A 22,084-nucleotide genomic window follows, 5' to 3' on the forward strand; every position below is an offset into this window, starting at 1 on the left:
CACTTAGCGATGAATCCGACAACAGTACACTGCAATACAGACAACTGAACATGCCCTGGCTTCAACTCCTCCTGCTCAGGCGACACCGGAACCTTCGCCTCTATACCCTAAACGGGCCAGGTAGAGTGTTGTAGTGCATAGAAAATATACACACGCATGCCGGAATTTGGCTGCGTAGGAGCTTATCATCCACAATTTGACATGCCAAAGATCAAACCCATCAGACCACCGAGTTTCGACGGGCTGAACCCAGCATCTTAAACAGCCTAGTCTTGAGTCTGTATCTTGTTGTCTCCAGCAACAACCTGGGCGTAGCTCGGCGGCGCAGTTCCATCACTGCCACCCTCGCCAGCGTTGGTCCCCTGCGGCGGACTCGAGTTCGAGGCCTGGTTGCTGGTGGCGTTGTTGGTGGTGCCGTATGTCGGGCCAGCGCCAGACTTGTTGGCGCTCGGTCGGGGCTGGCGGGCAGGGCCGCGCGAGTTCTGCTGCTCGCCGTTGGCGGCGACAAAAACGTAGGTCACGCGCTCGGCATCCCGGTTGTAGCCACGCTCGTAGTCGTACTGCTCCTCAGGGAAGCGAGCGATGATGTACCATGAGTGGATAAGACCAGGCAGCTGCGTCGTTCGCATTAGAAACTGTGAAACTGGTTTGAGTGAAACAACCCAGGGCAATGACTTACGTATCCAAGAACGCAGAGGAGGATGTTGATGACCGAGTCGGCAGAGCAAAGGCCACGCTTCACCCAGACTGTAGAGACGCCGGTTGCATGTTAGTAGAGCCCAGACTTTTGGCGCGACAAAAGTCGCAGATGGACGCATGTTTGCGGGGTTGAGCGGGTCACTGTACCTGGCAAAGGCGGAAAGAGGATGGCCAGAAGGCCGAGAAAGATGTCGGCGGAACACATACTGAGGTGTTGAAGTCGGAAATATCGATAGGAATCGAGCTGTAGTGACAGGTAATTCGTAGACTCGGGCCTAAGGAAATAACTGTATTGGGTTTGATAAAGTAGTGGACGAGAGGTCGGGGGAACCGAGGCGTTGGATCAGCGAGAGAATGACGCGGAGGATGAATGACCCCAAGTGAAGATTTCAGTGGGCGGAGTTTGGCTGAGTTGCGTAATGGGGCGGATTCCTTCGCCCCGCATGATCGCGCTGGGCTGAGTTTTCGCGTGCATGGGTTTAATTGACAGGCGGCCTCCAGCTGTTGTCGAGGCACGTGCGCCGCTCGCTTCCTGACTAAGCCAGGAAAAAGTTACCGCAGCCAGGAGATTGTCGCGACTCGCGACGGTCCAAGGAAATGTGGTTACGGCCCCCATGTCCCAGCGACGGGGCAGATGATAGCGAAACATCAATCACCTGGAATTTTCACTGCTTGCGGCGGCGACCACCACACGAAAGAACCACTGCACGAGCAGGTGGAAGCAGTTATTGAATTCACCTGCCATCGATCGATTCTGCTCGCCGCGCTCTCTGAACTTGTCACCTCTCTCCACGTCCGCGCAGGGGCGTCCAGACGCCATGGATGATCTGGAAAACCTTGAGCTTCTGTCCCTTGTTTCCAAGGTGACATCGGAGCTGAAGAACCATATGGGAGTGGATGATAAGGATCTTGCAGACTACATCATAGCCAACCGCCTGGAATGCGACGGCTTTGAGGCCTTCAAGAAATGGATGGACAGCGAGTGCGAGTTTCCGCCCAGTCTGATCCAGAGTATTGACAGACTGGTTCGGTCGATGCACCCGAAGCTCAGAAACAGCAGTCAAAACGTCGATTCGTCAGCGCCCACGAAAACAGGGCGAACGCAGGAGCAAAAGAACGAATTGTTCAAGGGTCTTGCTGTTGCCGATACCCAGCCAGCTCTTGCTGATGAAGGCCCTGATGCGATCGATGATACCCTTGCGTTGCTAGAAGGCCTAGCTCCTAAAGGGAAGCCGGAGAAGAAAGATCCCTCAAGGGGAGCTAATGGTCACGATGACTACAGGAAGGAGGACCGAAATGGGGAGAGGACGTCGTATCGGAAGCGATCTCGAAGTCCAGAGGCCGGTTATGGGGACTCGCGCCATAGAAGGAAAGAGCAATACAGGTCAAGGTCAAGGTCTAGGTCAAGAGGAGGAAAGGACCAGTATGGCCGCCGTAGTCGACGGGACAAGTACGACGATTACAATGATGGATACGACCAGAAGCCAGCACGGCAAGATCTGGACGATGCACCTGTGCTACACAAAATCTATGATGGACACGTTTCAGGAGTGAAGGACTTTGGTGCTTTTGTCAACTTACACGGTGTCAAGGGCAAGGTTGACGGTCTAGTTCATGTCTCGGCTCTGACAGACGGGCAGAGAGTCAGCCATCCATCAGATGTTGTCGACAAGGGCCAGCCTGTGAAGGTCAAGGTCATCAAGATCGAAGGCTCGCGGATCGGCTTGTCTATGAAGGAGGTCGATCAGCAAACGGGCGAGGACTTGGCACCAGAAGTAGCGTTCCATTCTGGTGCAAATTCCTTGGCTCTCGGTTCGAGGCACAATCTCAGCAATGGGCTGCTAGAAGACAAGGCGCCAGATCTCAGCGCCATCAAGAACACCCTCCCCGGCAGGAAGCACAAGAAGCGGATGACCTCACCTGAACGCTGGGAAATCCGACAGATGATTGCCTCGGGTGTTGCCAAGGCTTCTGATTACCCAGAACTGGAAGAGGATTACAACAATGCACTTTCAGGCGAGGGTCAAATGGAGCTGGAGGAGGATGTGGACATTGAGATTCGAGACGAAGAGCCCCCATTCTTGGCTGGACAGACCAAGCAGTCCCTTGAGCTGTCTCCAATCAGGGTAGTCAAGGCACCCGATGGGTCTCTGAATCGTGCAGCTATGGCAGGCACCTCGTTGGTCAAGGAGCGCAAGGAAATCCGGCAACAGGAGGCCGAAGCTGCTGCTCAGGCCGCTGCTGCTAATGGCAAGGTTGACTTGGCTTCTCAATGGGAAGATCCCATGGCAGACCCCGACAAGCGCAAGTTTGCGGCCGACATGCGACGCACCATGCAGAACCGTCCCAGTGAAGCCGTCCCAGAATGGAGGCAAGCAATTGCACCCAAGAACCAGTCTTTCGGCAAGCGCACCAACATGACCATCAAGCAGCAAAGAGAGTCCCTTCCTGTCTTTGCCTTCCGCGAGCAGTTGATTAAGGCTGTCAAGGAAAACCAAATTATGATCGTTGTCGGTGAAACAGGATCCGGAAAAACCACACAGTTGACTCAGTATCTAGCCGAGGCTGGCTTTGCAAACGAGGGCGTCATCGGCTGTACACAACCTCGTCGTGTTGCGGCCATGTCAGTCGCAAAGCGTGTGTCTGAAGAGGTTGGCTGCCAGCTTGGGCAGGAGGTCGGCTACACGATCCGTTTCGAGGACTGCACCAGCCCTGCCACGAGAATCAAATATATGACGGACGGTATGCTTCAGCGTGAGATTGTTATCGACCCTGATCTGAAGCGATATTCCGTCATCATGTTGGATGAGGCTCACGAGCGTACCATTGCTACGGACGTTTTGTTTGCTCTCCTTAAAAAGGCTACAAGGCGAAGACCTGATCTCAAGATTATCGTCACATCAGCTACGCTTGATGCCGACAAGTTTTCGGCCTATTTCAACGAATGCCCCATCTTCACGATCCCGGGTAGAACGTTCCCTGTCGAGATTCTTTACTCAAAAGACCCAGAGTCTGATTATCTCGACGCTGCGTTGACAACTGTGATGCAGATTCACATTGACGAACCTCCCGGAGACATCCTGCTGTTCCTTACGGGTCAGGAAGAAATTGACACCAGCTGCGAGATCCTCTTTGAGCGGATGAAAGCTTTGGGGCCTTCCGTCCCTGAACTGATTATTCTACCGGTATATTCTGCGCTCCCCAACGAGATGCAGAGTCGCATTTTCGATCCTGCACCGCCTGGCAGCAGAAAGGTTGTCATTGCAACCAATATCGCCGAGACCTCCATCACCATCGACCACATTTACTACGTCGTCGACCCCGGGTTCGTCAAGCAGAATGCCTACGATCCCAAGCTCGGCATGGATTCGCTTGTGGTTACGCCCATTTCCCAGGCCCAAGCAAACCAGCGTGCTGGCCGTGCCGGACGTACGGGACCCGGCAAATGCTTCCGCCTCTATACCGAAGCTGCTTATCAGACAGAAATGTTACCGACTTCGATCCCTGAAATACAACGGCAAAACTTGTCCAACACCATCTTGCTCCTCAAGGCCATGGGTATCAACGACCTTCTACACTTTGACTTCATGGACCCTCCACCCATCAACACAATGTTGACAGCTTTGGAAGAGCTTTACGCCCTTTCTGCCCTTGACGATGAAGGGCTTCTCACTCGACTCGGCCGCAAGATGGCCGACTTTCCCATGGAACCATCACTATCCAAGGTCTTGATTGCATCGGTAGAGATGGGTTGCTCAGACGAGATGCTCAGCATCGTCGCCATGCTCAACCTGCCCAACGTGTTTTACAGACCGAAAGAGAAGCAGACGCAGGCAGACGCCAAGAAGGCAAAGTTCCACGACCCGAACGGCGACCACCTGACTCTGCTCAATGTCTATAATGCCTGGAAGCAAAGCCGATACAGCAAACCCTGGTGCGCCGAGAATTTTATCCAGTTCCGGGCGTTGACGCGGGCGCGCGACGTGCGCAACCAAATCGAAAGAATCATGCAACGCTTCAAGTACCAAGTGAGGTCGTGTGGATCCGATACAAATCGTGTCCGACAGGCGCTGTGCTCGGGTTTCTTCCGCAATGCAGCACGCAAGGACCAGCAGGAAGGTTACCGGACGCTGATCGAGGGCACGCCAGTGTACCTGCACCCCTCATCCGCGCTCTTTGGCAAGCATGCCGAGTGGGTCATCTACCACACGCTGGTGCTGACGACGAAGGAGTATATGCATTGCACGACGAGCATCGAGCCCAAGTGGCTCGTCGACGCGGCCCCTACCTTCTTCAAGGTCAGCGCGTCCGACAAGCTGAGCAAGAGGCGAAAACAGGAGAGGATCCAGCCGCTGTATAACAAATTCGAGGGCGAAAACGACTGGCGGCTCAGCGCCCAACGGAGGGCGGGGAGGGGTGGTGGTGGTGGTGGCACTTGGGGTTGAAGAAGTATGCCTCTTTGGATTACTGTGTCGTCAAGATTGCTGGAATGTATGGGGAAAAGCACATTCGCAAATCAGGCATCAGAAGTGTTTCAAAAGTCTCTAAAAGCCCCAAAAAGTGCCATTTCATTTTCTGTGTTGCATGTAGGGTTTATTTATGTCCTGTGCCACCACACGAGTGGCCCGTTGCAGTATCTATTCTGCCTCCCATTCGACACGATTACTTCTTTTTTATAACACAGCATCTACAGGTCGCGATACATCTGCGCTCCGTCTTTCCATTCAATCAAGCTCTGAGATGCGAAGAACAAGGGCCAAGGTCTTGCCCAAAATGCTGGAGCTTTGCGTGATAGTTTCAAACTGTAGCGTGTGTACTCTGGGATTGTGTAGGCACAATCATCCAACACATCCGCGATCAGTCCTCCACATCACCGTCATCACCGCCCTGTGCGTCGGGATTGTCAACGCTCGGCGCGTCACGCAGATTGTCCCTCGGCATCTTGTAGTCTAGCATGAGCATCTGAGGCAGGAACAGGTGGAAGCTGGGCTGGACATCGAGCAGGTTCTTGATGAACGTCAGCCCAAAGTCTGGGTGCGTGATCCTAGCCGTCTCGAGGTGCAGCTTCATTCCCGGTAGCAGGCAGCGCAGAAGGTCGCGGTCGACGACAAAGGTCTCGGCCTCACCCTTTCTCCGCGTCGGCGGCGTCGTGTGCAGCTTGGCCGTGTTGGCGAACCCATCCTCGACTATGCAGCGCCTGACAACCAACACGCCCGCCGGCTTGTAATGTCCTGTGACCTTGTCGCCGCTATGCAGGGCCCGGAAGAGGCGGGCGACCGACTCGTTGGGCTCGCGCGCCTCAACCACTTCGTAGTAGTCCGTCCGGAACTTTGAGGAAACAACAGCGGCCATCTTGCCCAGCGTGGGGTCCTGCTCGCGGAGGTTTTGGAGGTCGACGGCCCTGGCATCTGGGTATATGTCGGCCAGGAGGGTCAGGGTGCTGGTGAAGACCAGGATGGGGCGAACGGAGCGGTTCCTTGCCGGGTCGACGGACATGCGGTCGACAAAGCAATCGGTCTCGTCGGGCAGGTTGAATATGGTGCGGCAGGCATAGTTGAATTGGCCCATGCCGGAAGCGAGGGCCCTGTTGATCAGAGGGAACTCGATCTTGGCCAGCTTACAGACGGCGCGGGCACAGGCGAGGTCGGCTTCATACTCGGGGCAGACGTCGTGCTTGATGACGTAGTTGATGAAGTTGAGGATGGTGTCGACGCCGAGCGCCATCATATCTTGTTCTCCAGCCACGTCAAAGGGAAGGCGGGTAGAGCTGTTTGAGTTTAGTTCGTGGTTAGCCAGTGTCACGGCCATCGAAAGGATGGTGGTTTGGTTATGGGAGATAATGCGTGCATACAGGTAGGCAGCCACCACACCGGCAAAGTCGACTGTCCAGCCCTCGTCGCCAGGTGTGAACCAGCGAGCATCATCTCCCCTGCGGTTAATGACGTCGTTTGCGGCGGCCATGCGCTTCTCCGCCTTGCTCAAACCAGCCAGGTCATCCTTGGACATTGCATTGGCCCCTGTAAACTGACGTTGAGAGGTATCGATGCCGCCCATGTTGAGGTAACGACTGAACATAAGGTCACGGATGGGATCCAGTCGTCGCCGACCTCGATAACGTTGGATACATTCCTCGATGCGGCTGGCAGCGCTTCGTCAGTGACTTGAGGGGACTGTGAGGGGTTGTTTGACAATTGGGTATACTCACTCGACAAAGGGACTCTCACTGCAAAGGTTTGGAGGTTAGTGTCTTGTTCCAAGATAGCAGGAGCTGGTGGATCGAACTTACGGATCGTATATTCGTTTCTCTTCCTCAAACTCTTCTATGGTCATGGGTGGATCAGCAAATCCATCTGGAATTTGCTACATGTTAGCTTGGCTGACATTAATTCCCTAGGTGTTTGCGCAGGCAGCCTACCCTCAAAGCCAGTGCCCCGAATCTTGTTCAGAGCTGTGGGACCTCTTTGTGAGGTAGACTTTCGGTTCCGATTCTTCTTTTTCTTTGGTGGGTCAGCGACTTGATCTCCTCCAGGGTCTTCCTGATTAGCACATGTCTCTGGTTCAGGTTCCGTATGATCCTGGGTATCATTGCGCGTGATGCCGCGTATGGGTAGATCTCCAATAACGGTAGCCGTGCCGTCATCCTCTACGGTGACGGCTGCAGGCTTCATATTGGCATTAGATTCCATAGTTCGAACTTGGGAGATGCTGGGACCGTTGGATGCTTGACCTTTGGTGGTGGTTTCAGTCGACGTGCCTGTACACGTGGTGTCCTTGTCGCCAGTTTTGATCATGTGGAAGGGAACATCCGTAGCAACTATTGATGATGTATCTGCAGAACCACCACATTGTGATTTATCTGCCGCTATGACCGGATCCATGGCTACTGGTTGCTGGTTGGCAGCATTTGGATATCGACCATGGTCTGCTGGCTGCTGCATCTTTGGTGGCGTTATTCCTCCAGGCGTACCGTTTTCTGGGATATCAAAGTCGATGCCGTTCAGTTTGATTCTGATTCCGGGATCGGAAACTGCTCTAGTGGGAGTTGTCGATGAAGTGACAGCAGGGTGACGAAAGATATCAGGAATGGTGCCCTTGAATCTGTCGGTTTTGTACCATTCCTTCTTGCCAAACGGCATGTTTGCCGGGAGGAAACAAATATCCTCGGAGAATGAGTTATTACGAAAGCACACGACTTCCAAACGAGACAAATTGGAAAGGATTATGAGCAACGCAATGGAAACAGACAAAGAAGAAGAAAACACGTGTTTGAAGGATTGATCTTGAATTATCTCTGCTGTGTGACCTGAAAAGGAAGGAGCAGAAATTCTCAAAGAACATTCACGTCCGTCCAACAAGGCTCAAGTCATCGTCTGTAGCCAAGGTCAGGGTAAGATGAATCTTTCGCAGCGTTTTGTAGGCAGCCGTGGAGCACGATCCATTCATTCCCCATGCATTTTCAACAACCTTCAATACTCCACGTTTGATGAAGAAATCATAGGCGCCCAGCCGTGTGGGAAATCCTCCTTGTTACAAACGTAGCGATTCGACGCCCGATGCCGAGTGGGCCAGCAAAAGCAAGACTCGATCTTGCCTCCCAAATTTCCACGACCATTTTAACTATCGGAAAATCCCCAGCTGGTGGCCCTTTCAATACCTTTTTTTTTCTTCTCTCGTTTTTCTTTTCTGTCAAAAATAGGTACTCGAATGCAGATGGGAGATCCACATCATGCGATGCCCGTTCAGATATATCATCAAGACTGGTGCAAACGACCTGCGTTTGCACTGCACCAACTGTGCAACATGCAGGTGAAAATTACGATTCGCAGAGCCACAACGGCTACAAACATTACACCGTGTAATGATACGGCTATGGGGTGGAATGAGAGAGGAACAAAAAAAAAAAAAAAAAAAAAAAAGAGTCGACCACAAGAGTTCCGTCAGGTGCTTTGCGTGCTGTAGAAGCTGACAGTAAACACAAACAACCACTAAGCGATATTGACTTTGAGGGGGAATAAAACACCGCCACGTTAGGCACTGATCAGTCACACAAGAATCAGTCCGTGATTATATGGTCAGGTCAGCATGCAATGACGGCGAATCCCATAGGTAGGCAACGTTCCGTCTTTGGGCTGCTGACCTCTTTGCCGAGGGGACACTGGAATGTCTCATTGCGTGCTTTTTTCTTCTTCTCTCTTTCCATATGTCTTCCCTTCCAGTACCTTGGCACGGGTTCAAGGATAATGAGAGCCTGAAAACCGATGCATTTTTGCTGACAGTCAGGTGCAAAACCCGAGGCAGGAGTGCAGGGAGCAAAATCCACATGATGGGGCAGACGCAGTGTAATTGAGCAGCGACTCCGGCCGGGCGTCAATTCATTGGGCTGAAGCTTCCCCATGTAGGCTGAAAACATCAGCTAAGGGAGCTCGGCCTTGGGCGGTTAGGAGTTGGGGTGGCTGAGTCGGCTCTGCATTTGCCCCGCCACTATTGACCCGGAATGGCGGTGGCCCCCAGCGACCTATCGCTTTGCCAGATCGGATCTTGGAGAGTTTTTATACTCGTCTATGGGGAAACAGAAAGAAAGCATGAATCGCTTATTTCCCAAAAGTATAAGTTCAGGGAACATGGTGAAGAACAAACTAAAACAAGTTGGCTGCCTCTAGCTTGCCGGCCATTCGCTGTCTATAAATTTGCAAGTACGTACATGTAACAGGAGCAAGTAACCTCGATGGGCATCCATACGAATCCGTCATTAAATCCTTGTCACCCCAGTCCCACCGGATACGTGACCATGCAGGATTCCAGCTTTAGCTTGGTCCCTTAACTTTACCTAGCCGCATGGTCGCCTGTCAGTAACCTCCTTTTTCCATCCCGCCCTCCTATTATTATCTCGGGAATAAAAAATCAGAGAAAAAAAAAGATCTTTTATTTCTTTGCCATCCTCCCTAGAAGTTTTTTTTTAGGACTCTTGTTTCTTTCTTGTCTCCCTATCTCTCTCTCTTTGTTTGCTTTTGGACAAGATCTGCATATGCCTTCAACCAATCCAAATATTTTCAAGTCTCGGGAGAAGAACAAAAGAACAACAACATCGAATTAAAGACGCGCAATCGCTGTTTTGCTTTCCAGGGTCTCGGAGTCACCCCACGGCGCCACAACCAGGTGTTTGCATTTTATGACGTCTGCCCATCTTTGTTGCGACGGACCGACGCATTTATCGATAGTAAAAAGCAGCAACACATAGGTGATCAACATCCTCTGTGCTCTCGTCGCACGGAAATTCAGCCCACAGCGACCGATTGTTTCGAATTGGGAATTACCTACCTACAGTAGTTGGAGACGATCTGAAATACCTTCTTTTGTTTCTTCCAGCCAATTCGTATAATCCTCCTTTTTTTTTTTTTTCTGGCGCACGACAAATTCCACATACGCGCCCGCCCACACGCACCCCGCCCTTCCGGAATCTCCCTAATATGCTCACCTCCAAGACCATACCAGATCGTAAAGATCTGGTTGACTACAATTATGCAGTTGCGGGACAGTAAGTACATCAAACCCAGATTACAGTGTTGATTACCCCACAGAAAGATTCCAGACGAACGCCTGCAAACTACGGCGCACGCCCCCTCAATTTAACCCGGCGAACTGTTGCCTAACAATATCCTCTCTTGTTACTTTCAGTGCAGGCACTCTATGCGATCCAGATGGCGAACTATTCATTAAGCCCGCGACGAAGCAGGAGGTCGAGTTTTACGAGTCGGCTAATGCACAACACCCCGACCTCGCCGACATAATGCCCGTCTTCATGGGCACGCTGCAGCTCAACAACCACACCGACATCAGCTCCATCAACGAGCAGCTCCCCGTCGTCTCGGACGTGCTTAGCGAGCACCTGAAGGAGGAGGTGGTCGCGCTGGCGCACCAGCTGCATCCAGAGCCAGAGGCCCCGGCACCGGGTGAGGAGAGCATCGCGTGGCGGCCGAACCGTAACAAGAAGATAGCCACCGACATCGCCATCGTGCTCGAGAACACCGCCTACGGCTTCTCGCGGCCAAACATCATGGACTGCAAGCTCGGCGTCAGGCTGTGGGCGGACGACGCGCCCGAGGAGAAGAAGCGGCGGTTCGACAAGATCAGCGCCGAGACGACGCACAAGGAGCTGGGGTTCCGTGTCGCCGGTATGCGCGTGTACCGCGGCTCCGAGAGGGACGAGGAGCTCGACCCGGAGGAGTACAAAAAGTACGACAAAGACTGGGGCCGCTTCAGCGTCAGCACCCCGACCGTCGTCGAGTCGATGCGCAGGTTCCTCTTCAACCCACGCAGCGGCGTAAGCGAAGAGGACGCAAAATTCGTCGCCGAGGCCTTTTGCGAGGAGCTCAAAAAGGCGGAGAAGCGCCTGGCGGCCGAGGAGACGCGAATGTACTCGGCGTCGCTTCTGTTCGTCTTTGAGGGCGACGGCCCTGCTCTGAAGCACGCCATCAAGGTCAACGCGGAGGCGGCGGCGCGCAAGGAGGCGCGGATGACGGAGAGGCAGCGGCTCAAGGATCTGGCCAGGCGTGAGGCCGAGGCCGAGGCCGCTGCGCACAAGGGTCGGTCACCATCAAATGCCGCAGCCCGGGTTGACAGCGGCATCGACGTTAGTGGGGATGACGATGTGCTAATGAGGAAGGTTGCCGGTGCTATAGACGGTTACTATGACGATGACGACGACGATTTGAGCAGCGACGGGTCGGTGGAAACCCTTGAGCCCGTCCTGCAGCTGAGGTTGATCGATTTTGCGCACGCCGCATGGGTACCTGGGCAGGGGCCGGACGAGAATGTTCTCAAGGGCGTGAGGAGTCTGATCAGGATATTTGATGAGATGTCGCGATGACTTTTGAAACTGGCTGCAGGCAGCATATATTGTTCTCGATGTTCTCTTCTTTTTCTTGGGACGGCCTAATACCACCATTTGCCTATCAATCATGTTTAGAAAATCACGTATATGATCTATTACAAGGGTTATTTTTTTGTTTAGCCTGCTTTCTTTGACATCATAACTGCATAATATTCCGACTTTAGGAGCTCATAAGTATTTGTTTCTCTTCAGGATTGGAGTATATGAGAAGGGTAAGAAACATAAACGCAGAGAAAATCATTGAATTCAACCTCATAATGTTTCTATACTCTGTATATCCTTGGTCCTATATTTGGGACTCTGCAAATGCAAACAAGTTTCAACTAAACATTATGCACCCGATGATAACAAAAACAGAACATCGGCAGGGCCCAAATCCCCGCCTTGCCCTGCCCCTGCGTCATCCTCCACCACGACGCCCCACCTGTTCACACGCGCAGCACATCCCTGCAGGCTTGGCTAGGTCTTCCCAGATTCGCAAAGCTCAAGCTCATACCGGAGCTTTTGTCGTAGCTTCGATTTCCTTCGTTTGTATAATTTCTTTCTATGAGCAGAATAATCACAGCGCACACAGTTCAGCAAACAAGTTCCACAAGAGTCCTCTACATAGACACGCAGCTAGAAAACTTTTTTTTCTGTACATTGACTCGCAAAAAAAAAAAAAAAAAACATCTAGTTGTTGGTTTCTTGCCATGTCTATCCCGGGTTTGGGGCTGATCCCCGAGAAGGTACCTCGCCCTACATACCTAACCCTTACCCCAAACTCCATTCGATCACTCCCGCACCCCCATTCACTCAACATTGGAGGTTTTCCATGCTTACGCCAACGAGCATTTACAACTCTAGCCTGCAACCTCAGCCTCCCGAACATACACCCTCGAACCCCGCCAGGAATACCGTTTCTCCGTCTCGCATGGCGCGTCCGTCACTGTCACCCTCACCAGGGGCACAGCCGAGCGCGACGGCACCGAGCTGGCCCTCAACGTCCCCTACACCCTCTCGGGCGTAAAGTCAAAACTGCTATCATGGCACGGCGCCAACCTCTCAGTCGAGGGCATCACAGACCACGAATCTGTGGCGGGCCCCGACGACGCCGCCAACACCGCACACCTGAACCTACACGCGTTTCTCCAACGGTCCCGCGAGACTGCAGCCAGGAGCGGCGGCGGCGGCGGCAGCCGCTCCGCACCCTACGGTCCGCGCGTCCTCGTCGCCGGCGGGACGGGCTGCGGCAGGACGAGCCTGGTGCGGACGCTGGCGGCCTGGGCGACGCGAACGGGCGCGCAGCCCATGGTGGTCAATGCGGACCCGGGCGAGGGGTCGTTGACGCTGCCCGGCACTCTGTCGGCGGCGGTGTTCGGGACGGTCATGGACGTGACAAGCGAGGGCGGGTGGGGCGCCGCGCCCAGCAGCGGGCCGAGCGCGGTGCCGGTCAAGCTGCCGCTCGTGTTTTACTATGGACGGCGGCGGGTGGAGGAGGACAGGGATCTCTACAAGGGGGTTGTGAACTCCATCTCGTCAGCAGTCTCGGCCAGGGCGGCTGACGATCCGGCGGTCAGGAGTGCCGGGATGCTGATCGATGCGCCGCCTTATGTGGAGGGCAAGGGAGCTGATTTGTTGATCCACCTTGCGGAAGAATTAAACGGTAGAGACGGACTAGATGAATTTCTTCTTCTCCCACTATGGTTCAGGCGTTTGCGTGCTGACACTTGTGGGAACAGTGAACATAATCGTGACCATCGATACGCCCAGCTTACACACCGAACTTACGCAAAGATTTTCAGGCGTCAAGAACGTCCTCGGGGAGCACGTTTCCGTGGTGGCGTTGGACAAGTCTAGTGGCGTCATGGAGAGGGACGAAGGTTTTTTGCAGCACATGGGAGAAGCGAGCATCAAGGAGTATTTTTTCGGAGATGCCAAAATCACCCTCAGCCCTTTCACTCAGCAGGTTGCCTTTGATGAGCTGGCTATTTACACGTCACCTGAAGGTGTGTATTTTCTTAATTTTCTTCTTTAATGCTTTTGCCGCTACGGCTTACCCAGTCCTTTGGGTGTTACTAACATCAATATTCATCCTAGCTTCTGACCATTCAGCTGAGCCTGGCGCATTGCAGCGGATCACGCAGCCGCTGCCTGAAATGGCTCACTGGGTTCTGGCAATGATGGATGCGGGGCCCAACGACCCGCCGCACAAGATTCGGTACGCACCCGTGTCGGGATTCGTGTACGTCGCAGCCGTGGACAAGGACAGGCGGCGGATGAAGATCCTGGCCCCCGTGAGCGGAAGACTCGGAGACAAGCCGCTAGTTTGGGGGAAATGGCCCGAGCCGCACATCAACCTTCTCGGCTGAAACAGACGGCAAAAATCAGGGCTGGGGTATCGATGGGTCTTTTGTTTGCCAGCCCGACGGCCGGCTAGCTGACGATACAAAATGAAAAAATTGCACATCGGGGTTCAGGTTGGTTTTTAGACAACAGCGAGGCGTTCGGTTTGTGGGTTGGCGCTCGCTAACCCAGGATTTTGGGATTGCCTAAAAGGTTTGCCCCGTTGAATTTCAATTTTCTCGTGCTGTCCCAGTCTCGTGGGTGGCTTGGGTGCTCCCGCCACCGACTGCATTCTTTTACTTGTAGTCCCCAACATGACAGCAAATCGGTGAGGTATGACCCCTTTTATGATTTGTAAACCTTCCTGAAAGCTGAAGTCTGTGTCAACGTTGAAACCTTAACCATATTTTTTTCTCCGGTAGGCCATGTTAAGACGAATGGGCCATCGGGAAGGTGCAAAACTTTTTCCACGGACCGTTGGGCAGCTTTGTTCCTTTTTATTTGGCTGTCAATCATGTGGCACAAAACAGCACTCTAAATCGCATCGCATTTGCACCACATGGTTATCCGGGACGGCCTTCTTGGCAGCGTCTTGTGCTCAAAGACCCAATACCACACTGGCCTGACTGGCTTGACTTGTTGACTTTGACTCGAGCTTTGCGCGAGCCTAGCTAGTACTAGTATATTGTCATCGTCGCATGCTCGCGCGATCGGCGCCATCGTGACTTGCTTAGTTGGCAGGGCTAGCTCCCTTTTAGCACAGTTTGTATCCCGATTTTGCAGGAACATAGGCTTTTTGGCTCAGTCCGGTCGACGGGAAAAGGCAGGTAAAAACCCGAGTCTAAAAGGTCTCACTCAGCCTTTGGGTAGTTCCCATCCCCCACAAAGGCTGTTTGTTAACAGTACGCCACCAAAATCTCTTGGAAGGGTCTCCACCCGTTTCTGATTCAACTGTACAAGATCTCCCGTCTCCTTTTCTCCCTCCCCCTTTTTCGTATTTCTCAATACGGTATGCCACTGGGTGGTTTACTACGTAGCGGGTAGTACAATACTGCCATAACTGGTTTTGAACCCAGACGCATGAGGCGCCAACCCAAGCCTAGCTGGCGCTTGGCTGACACCATCAAGATTTTCTGGCCAGTGTCGTCAGGCCATTCTTGTTTTGTCCTCGGTCTAATTTCACTGCGTCAACTCTCCTGCCGTTCGCCCCTCTCTTGTTCTTCTCGACAGGAGAAAAGGAATGTTAATCGACTTGATCTCCCGGGCCAGTCTCCCGAAGAAGTGGGAAAAAGTGCCGAGTGGCGCACGGCTGGCATGCCACCGTCTATCCCTGCTTCTTTGCTGTCCGTGGCGTTTTGTCAAGCGATGACTGGATAGAAACTGAGCACACGAACCAGCATTGCCGGTGAGTATATTGCTTTTTTTGTTCTTTAATTCACACCCCCTTGTCTTGTCCCCTGTCTTATCTCGCCCAAGCCCGGCGACGCCTCATTGCACCACATTTCTCTATCGATCTGTCATATATATACCCAACCTGAATGCGAAAAACGTTCGCGAGACAACGCGCAGGCAGAGATCGCCGGGGACGTCACCTTGGCTTCTCCCACCGTCTATCAACATTCCTTCCTAGTGGGTGCGTAACGCCGACTCCAAAACGGCCAATCTCACTGGACATCACAGGGACGATCTGGCTTGGAGAGGGCTGCTCTAAAACTCTGTCGAACCCCACGCTACAGACCGCGAAGAAAAAAAAAGAGGGAGAGAGAAAAAGACGATCCGCGAGGAAGGGTTGGCTTTGGTCTTTATGCGTTGGGTCAGAAGCAACAATATCCCGCCGTGTTGCCGCGCCTTCACCGATCTCGCCACCAACTTGCCAATTGCGGTCTACCACTTAAACTTCGCGTCTTTCCATTTCTTCACCGCGATTTCATTCACAGCAAAGCCAGGTCATCATGAGGACGTCCCTACAGGGCGGCGCAACGTCGTGACCTTGGATACGCGACCTCTAATTGCATCAGGTACCTACTTGCACCGCCCAGTAGGATTGAGTCTTTACTCGGGCTACAGCGCTGTTTCTTTTATCGCCGAAGTCCCTCCACGATGGTCTTCTCGGCATGGCGCCATCAACGACTGCGTACAACCCTAGCATGGGCCAGTACTTCCGAAACCCGCGAGAACTTATGGCACTGAAGCTCATCTCACTATGCGTCGGTACCGTGAGCTTGTGTTGCACTCTGGTTGCTTTATATCACTTTTTGCGCATGAGACGGTTGTTCCGTCACGAGTAAGTGTGCTATTAGCCCTGCCTCAAAAACCAAACAAAAAGACAAAGAAAGCACGCCAAGTTCTGAGAGCTGGGTTAACGCATGGACGGCATTTCGAAAATCAGCTTAATATTGCTACTATTAGCGGCTGACTTGCTCACGGGCATCTGCTATGTCGGATTCCCCCTGGTGTCATTTGCGGTGCACCGGAACCGCCGCATCGAGAGCGGCGCGCCTTTTTGTCAGTTCAGCGGCTTCTCGCTCACGGTCGGCATCGAGGCCGCCGATATCGCTGCTCTCCTGATAGCCCTTCACACGGTCCTCTACATCGTGAGGCCACGCAGGCAGGGCGGCGGCAACGGCCTCTACCCCTACCGCTACTGGGCGTACGCGGCCGTCACCCTGTTACCCATCCTGGTCGCGTCGCTGGCCTTTGCCGGCGGCATGCCGGGCTTCGAGGACACGGGTGCCATGTGCTACCTCCCGTTGCGCCAGCGCTGGTACAGGATGTACCTGGCCTGGGTGCCGCGCTATCTCATTTTTTGCCTCATCGTTGCGTTGTACGTTGGCCTGTTCCTGTATGTCCGCTTCGCGCAGTGGAGGTACTCAAAGGCCCACGATTGGACTGGGCGCTCGTCTGAGACGGCCGCATCGGCGACGCTCGTGTCTTCGAGCACCGCCAGCGCCGGCGGCCTGCAGAAGCAGCAGATGATACAGATGAACGATTTGCTGCCCGATGGCGGCACCACCGCCGCCACCAGGAAAAACAGCGCCGTCTCTTTGTCGTTTGGGAAGATACCGAGCTCGCCGATGGGGAGTCGGAAGGCGTCGCACGATGGAGATCAGGGGAGGGATTTGGTTTCGGCTGCTGGTTACACATCCTCAAAGATGACTATGGACTGGCAGGAGACTGACCAGCGGCGCAAGTCTGTCAAATTCTCGCCCATGGTTTGGAACCCTGAGACGGCCGCCAGGCTTAATCAGGCAAATGACATTTCAGACGGGTCCGAAATGGTCGGGTCGGAAGAGAGAGCAGATAACCGACCGCGAAATACGCCCGACGATGGGCTCAACAATCGTCGCATGACGTGGAACTGGAGGGAGCAGCTTCAGCTTCCAACTAATACAACGCCACCCCTCAGGCCCCGTCTGTCCATTTCAGGGGCGCCTGCGGGAGAGGAATCAAAGCCGGCAGCGAGCAGGTCAAGAACTCGACAGCCGCCCCCTTTTTCGCCGCTGATCGACATAACGCTAGAGCAATTGCCTGATGAGACCCCCAAGCAGCGGCACCGACGGAGCAAGACTGCATCTATATCTCTGCACGTCCCCAGTGGTCCTTTGGGGAGCACACATGAGCTTGGACGTATAGAGCAAGCTGGGGCACCGAGCACGTCTGCTCTTGCGCTGATAAGTCCGCCTTCTCAGGAGACGGACGACACACGGAACAACAAAAACTTCTCCACGATCATGCTGCCACCACCGTTAGCAACGACAGCGGCATCAAAAACAGCCACTGTAGACGACATCCCGGCGCGGCGAGGATCTGCCGGAAGTGACATCGGCTGCAGCACGCTGACGTATGATAGCGGGACGGAGGTGGCTAAGACGCGGTCGAGGGTGCGCAAGCAGCTCATCATGCTCTTCATCTACCCGCTTCTCTACATCGCCATGTGGATGGTCCCGTTCCTGAGCCACATCCTGTACTTTGACAACTACTTCAACACGGCCCAGGAGCAGCTTCCCGGCCAGCCGCTGTGGCTGCTATGCGTAAGTTTGGCCAGCCTGTCGATCCAGGGCGCCATCAACTCGTCGCTGTTCATGTGGCGCGAGCGGCCCTGGAGGTTCCGCGACGAGAGGGGCTTCTGGGGTCCCCTGAGGGAGCGGCTGCGGGACGTGCTGGGGATGGGAGGTGGTGGTGGTGGTGGTGGCGGCGGATGTGGGGCCAGGGGGTGTTGGTCAGCGTGTCTTGGGATTCGAGGCGGAGAGAAGGACGGGGTTCGAGGCGACGGAGGGGCTGCCTCGGGCAAGTCCCGGCAGGAGATGATTAATGATGGATCTTTGGCCAGGATCAGGAGGAGGCAGGAGATGGCCAACGAGGCTACGCTTGCGGCTTCGTCGCCGAGAAAGTCCACCGCTCCGAGAAACTGGTGGGATGCGGAGGACCAGGATTGATGATCGAGCTGGCGGCTAAGTTTTGGTTGGTTCGGATCAGAACCATCAGGTCGGAAGGTTGATCACAATAATCATTGGGTACGGATACCGAAAAGCATTTATTAGGCTCCAACTGCTAGGTGGGGCTGCTTCTGTTTACGGCGAGGCGTTTTGGCTCGGAAGTTTCTTCTTATTTATATATACCCCTGCTGCTCTTTGGTATATACTGGTTGGTTATTTTACCAACAGAACCACGGCGTTGCCTTTGACTTTTTTTCTAGCCTCCATGTCTGCAATATTTTCTTTGAATGCATAGAATAGACTATGTCCCGATCCTCTTGATGTCTGCCATCGATCGAACGCCGATCCATTATTCGACACCCACCACTGCAGCACCGAATCTGGTTCTACTGGCTGTTGTTTTTGAAGCGTTATCGATAAGAGCAGCACTTGTTTTTGAAATTATAACCTCATAAACTTGAGGAAACCCTTTGCGATGACGATGCCGTCGTGTGGGCTAGCTGCCCTTGACATGCCGCTGTTGTACAGCTCATCAGGGTGGATGCCTGCGTCGTGCCTGGTCTCCAGGATCTCGCGCATGACCTCCTCCGTAAACTCTGGGTGACCCTGAACTGTGACGCAGCGGCCGGGCCAGAGCATGCCCTGGACCTGGCAGACGTTATTGCTGGCCAGGAGCAGGGTCGGAGGGTCAGTTTTGGGCAACTCTGGGACGATGTCGCGATGCATTTGTTGGATTTTCTAGTCGACGGCAAGAAACAGAGAGCCCACGGTTAGTCGCACAGCTGAACTATCTCACTTTTTTTTCTTTCCCTCTCAACTCCGAGACTCACCAGCTTTTCCAGTCCGAAAAACTCCCTCGCGCGCTCCGTCAGCTCGACCTCGGTCACGGCCACCTCCCAGCCCTTTTCGTTGACGACGACCCTGCCTCCCAGGGCGCGGGCGACGATCTGGTGGCCGAAGCAGATGCCGACGACCTTGACCCTGCCGTCGGTCTCGAGCAGCGCACGCCTCGTGTAGTCGACCAGGGCCATGATCCAGGCGTCGTCTCCAAAGGCGCTGTGCTTGGACCCCGTGATGAGGACGGCGTCGACTTCCTCGAGGGGCGGGTACGAGCCGACGTGGTTGACGATGTCATGCTTGGTTATGGAGAGGACGGACTCGAGAGGCTCGGGCTGGGCAGCGGTGGCGAAGAGGGACGTGAACAGGCCGCCATAGTCGCCGTACTTGGCCGCCGTGTTGGGCATGGGGGTGTCGGCCATGAGGATGGCGAGGCGGGTCGGAGGTTTGGCGGTCATTGTGGCGGTCTGGGAGGGTTATGCGTCGTTTTCTGAAGCAATAAAGAATAAGGGCTGGAAGATGTTGGATGCGCGAACCGAGAAAGAGGTCCGTAGAAAAGATGCTTTGAAATTGCAAAGACGGCCCAAGTTTGTATTCACAAAACCTCTCCTCGACCCCGCCGCGTTAACAGTAAAAGTACCTAGATATCTTATCTCGTTCAGCCTAGATCTAGAAGTTACCTGCCATCAAAAGCATTCGACACGACTCGTCCCATCATCCGCCCGCGGTTGCTCGCCGTTTATCGGCTGACAGCTCTAAATACGCCCAACCCCACATGCGATGAGTCCCCAGCTCCAGCCTGGTCTAGCGTGCAAGACAAGGATGGGGTTTTGTAAACACCCCTCTACCCCTTAAAAGTCGGAGGCCGGGGGGCCGAGGGGTTGGGTTTAGAAGCTTGTTCAGACGCTGAACATCTTGCAAGGGAGGTTTAGCCAACCATATCGTTGCATCGCTGCAGTACAAAAGTATGTACGAAACCGCACGTTTGGGTTCGGGCTCTTCGATGCCCAGCCCTCATTACCTCTAACCCCGTAGATAAGGTAGTGGGTGTGTGGAGAGTAGACAAAGACTGACACCCATTGGCACCATGCCACACTGTCTTGGGGGGATTGGGGATACCTTGGAGCGCGGGGTCCGTTATCGGCGCGTCACTGACATGCGGAATGGCAGTGGAGAACAAAACCGGGGCTGGCAAAAGGTGACCCCTCCGTCGTAATCTTTTCTCCCTGACGTAGTAGTGGTTGCTTCGCTACCGTGCATTATTGGTCCGAAACCTCATGTTTAGATCACCAAACTAACACTATCGTTTGAAAGAGGTTCCAATCTTTTAAATCAATTCTACCCATCCTAGAAATGCCCCCATCACCACATCCTCGCTCCATCACAGGCTTCCTTGCCACAGCGAAGCGAGCCTTGGTCGCGCCCAAGAGCACGCGACAAGCTCCTTTACACCTTGTGGTTGGCAACGAAGCTGCCGGTACGTTTCGACTTGTATTTTCTTCACCTTTTGACTGTGGATCAATGCAGCTAACTGCCAATATTCCAATCAGATCTTGACTCTTTCTGCTCTGCCTTCCTCTACGCCTATCTGCGATCTCACACTGCGCCCAACTACACACTACACATACCGCTCGCAAACATACCGCACGAGGATATCCATCTCCGCAGGGACGTCGAGTCGGTGTTTGCCACAGCCGGCGTGCAGCGCGACCAGCTCATCTCGTTGTCAAATCTCCCAGGCGAAGAGGACCTCAAGCCAGAGGACACAAAATGGATCCTGGTCGACCACAACGAACTCACGGGCCCCTTGGCGCAAAGAGGCTTTGGAAAAAGCGTCGTGGGCTGCATTGATCACCATGTCGACGAGGGCACCGTACCCGCGGATACTGGAGACGAGCCAAGAGTCATCAGGCCTTGCGGGAGTAATGTGAGCTTGGTGATGGAGTACTGCCGGGAGACATGGGATCGAATTGCTCATGGGGAGGGCGCCTATGGAGAGGATGCAGACACAACTCAGCCTGGAAGCCCAAGTGTGGCTGCACAGCTGGCGCGCATAGCTATGGGCCCGGTTGTGGCTGATACGCACTGCTTGAAATCCAAATCCAAGACGACGCCCCTAGACATTGAGACAGCCGACATGCTTGAGGAGAGGATCAAGTCCGAGAAGCTAGAATACGACCGCGAAGCGTACTTTGACGAACTCGGTCGGCTTAAAGAGGACTTGACCGGCTTCAGCTATCGCGATGTTCTACGAAAGGACTACAAGGAGTGGACGTCCACTGACCAGGACGGCACGCAGCGTCTCGGCGTGTCGTCGGTGCCTCAAGGTTTTCACTACCTGCTGGAAAATGTCGGACCGAAAGAGGATCTCGTCAGGGACGTGCGTGAGTGGGCCAAGGAGCGCCAGCTTGACCTGGTAAGCATCATGACAGTGCAGCCCGACGGGGAGCACTTGGCACGTGAGCTGTTGCTCTGCGCGTTCAACAGGCGGGCGACCATTACGGCAAGGAGGTTTGCCGCAACCTACGCAGAGGAACTGCACCTTGCACCCTGGGGCGAGGATGGCGAGCTTGACGATTACGGTGATGAGGAGGACCGGGTAGAGTGGCGCAGGTGTTGGCACCAGCACAACAGGGAGCACAGTCGAAAGCAGGTTGCACCCATGCTTAGGGAAATGATGAAGGGTGGCATTTGAAGTGCCGGTGTCTTCAGATGCGGCCGACGTTGTCGAGGCAAAATGAACATATGTTGCGGAATACAGATACCCATGATTGATGTTATATCGGCGCTTTCTGTTTTTGTGGAGAAATCAAGATTAGACAATACGATTTCGCCGATACTTGAACGCTTTTCAGGACAGCCGAGGCTCCCCGCATTTCACCGAGCTATACATGGA

General features: G+C 54.0%; 8 protein-coding genes across 8 annotated transcripts; 5 read left to right on the forward strand and 3 right to left on the reverse strand.

Moving 5' to 3' along the window:
• Positions 1-266: 266 nt before the first annotated feature.
• On the reverse strand, positions 267-904 carry PpBr36_05033 (uncharacterized protein; the record flags this gene model as incomplete). The annotated part of the gene is made up of 3 exons (XM_029892191.1): positions 267-635; positions 680-747; positions 847-904. 3 exons carry the CDS (start codon positions 902-904, stop codon positions 267-269), a joined length of 495 nt encoding a protein of 164 aa, XP_029749673.1.
• A 613-nt stretch (positions 905-1,517) lies between these two features.
• Positions 1,518-5,144, forward strand: PpBr36_05034 (uncharacterized protein; the record flags this gene model as incomplete). Its single annotated transcript, XM_029892192.1, has 1 exon — positions 1,518-5,144. The coding sequence occupies one exon, from the start codon at positions 1,518-1,520 to the stop codon at positions 5,142-5,144; it is 3,627 nt and encodes a 1,208-aa protein (XP_029749666.1).
• A 412-nt stretch (positions 5,145-5,556) lies between these two features.
• PpBr36_05035 (uncharacterized protein) lies at positions 5,557-7,835 on the reverse strand (the record flags this gene model as incomplete). The annotated part of the gene is made up of 4 exons (XM_029892193.1): positions 5,557-6,847; positions 6,905-6,922; positions 6,986-7,049; positions 7,115-7,835. The coding sequence occupies 4 exons, from the start codon at positions 7,833-7,835 to the stop codon at positions 5,557-5,559; spliced, it is 2,094 nt and encodes a 697-aa protein (XP_029749667.1).
• Positions 7,836-10,166: 2,331 nt separating this feature from the next.
• PpBr36_05036 (uncharacterized protein) lies at positions 10,167-11,566 on the forward strand (the record flags this gene model as incomplete). The annotated part of the gene is made up of 2 exons (XM_029892194.1): positions 10,167-10,234; positions 10,375-11,566. The coding sequence occupies 2 exons, from the start codon at positions 10,167-10,169 to the stop codon at positions 11,564-11,566; spliced, it is 1,260 nt and encodes a 419-aa protein (XP_029749668.1).
• Positions 11,567-12,282: 716 nt separating this feature from the next.
• Positions 12,283-13,941, forward strand: PpBr36_05037 (uncharacterized protein; the record flags this gene model as incomplete). The annotated part of the gene is made up of 4 exons (XM_029892195.1): positions 12,283-12,318; positions 12,437-13,235; positions 13,312-13,578; positions 13,670-13,941. 4 exons carry the CDS (start codon positions 12,283-12,285, stop codon positions 13,939-13,941), a joined length of 1,374 nt encoding a protein of 457 aa, XP_029749669.1.
• Positions 13,942-16,029: 2,088 nt separating this feature from the next.
• On the forward strand, positions 16,030-18,351 carry PpBr36_05038 (uncharacterized protein; the record flags this gene model as incomplete). Its single annotated transcript, XM_029892196.1, has 2 exons — positions 16,030-16,199; positions 16,305-18,351. 2 exons carry the CDS (start codon positions 16,030-16,032, stop codon positions 18,349-18,351), a joined length of 2,217 nt encoding a protein of 738 aa, XP_029749664.1.
• Positions 18,352-18,792: 441 nt separating this feature from the next.
• PpBr36_05039 (uncharacterized protein) lies at positions 18,793-19,646 on the reverse strand (the record flags this gene model as incomplete). Its single annotated transcript, XM_029892197.1, has 2 exons — positions 18,793-19,089; positions 19,182-19,646. 2 exons carry the CDS (start codon positions 19,644-19,646, stop codon positions 18,793-18,795), a joined length of 762 nt encoding a protein of 253 aa, XP_029749665.1.
• Positions 19,647-20,541: 895 nt separating this feature from the next.
• PpBr36_05040 (uncharacterized protein) lies at positions 20,542-21,883 on the forward strand (the record flags this gene model as incomplete). Its single annotated transcript, XM_029892198.1, has 2 exons — positions 20,542-20,665; positions 20,739-21,883. 2 exons carry the CDS (start codon positions 20,542-20,544, stop codon positions 21,881-21,883), a joined length of 1,269 nt encoding a protein of 422 aa, XP_029749079.1.
• Between the last annotated feature and the right edge of the window lie 201 nt (positions 21,884-22,084).

The sequence above is a fragment of the Pyricularia pennisetigena genome, chromosome 6, assembly GCF_004337985.1.
Source record: "Pyricularia pennisetigena strain Br36 chromosome 6, whole genome shotgun sequence".
NCBI lineage: Eukaryota > Fungi > Ascomycota > Sordariomycetes > Magnaporthales > Pyriculariaceae > Pyricularia > Pyricularia pennisetigena.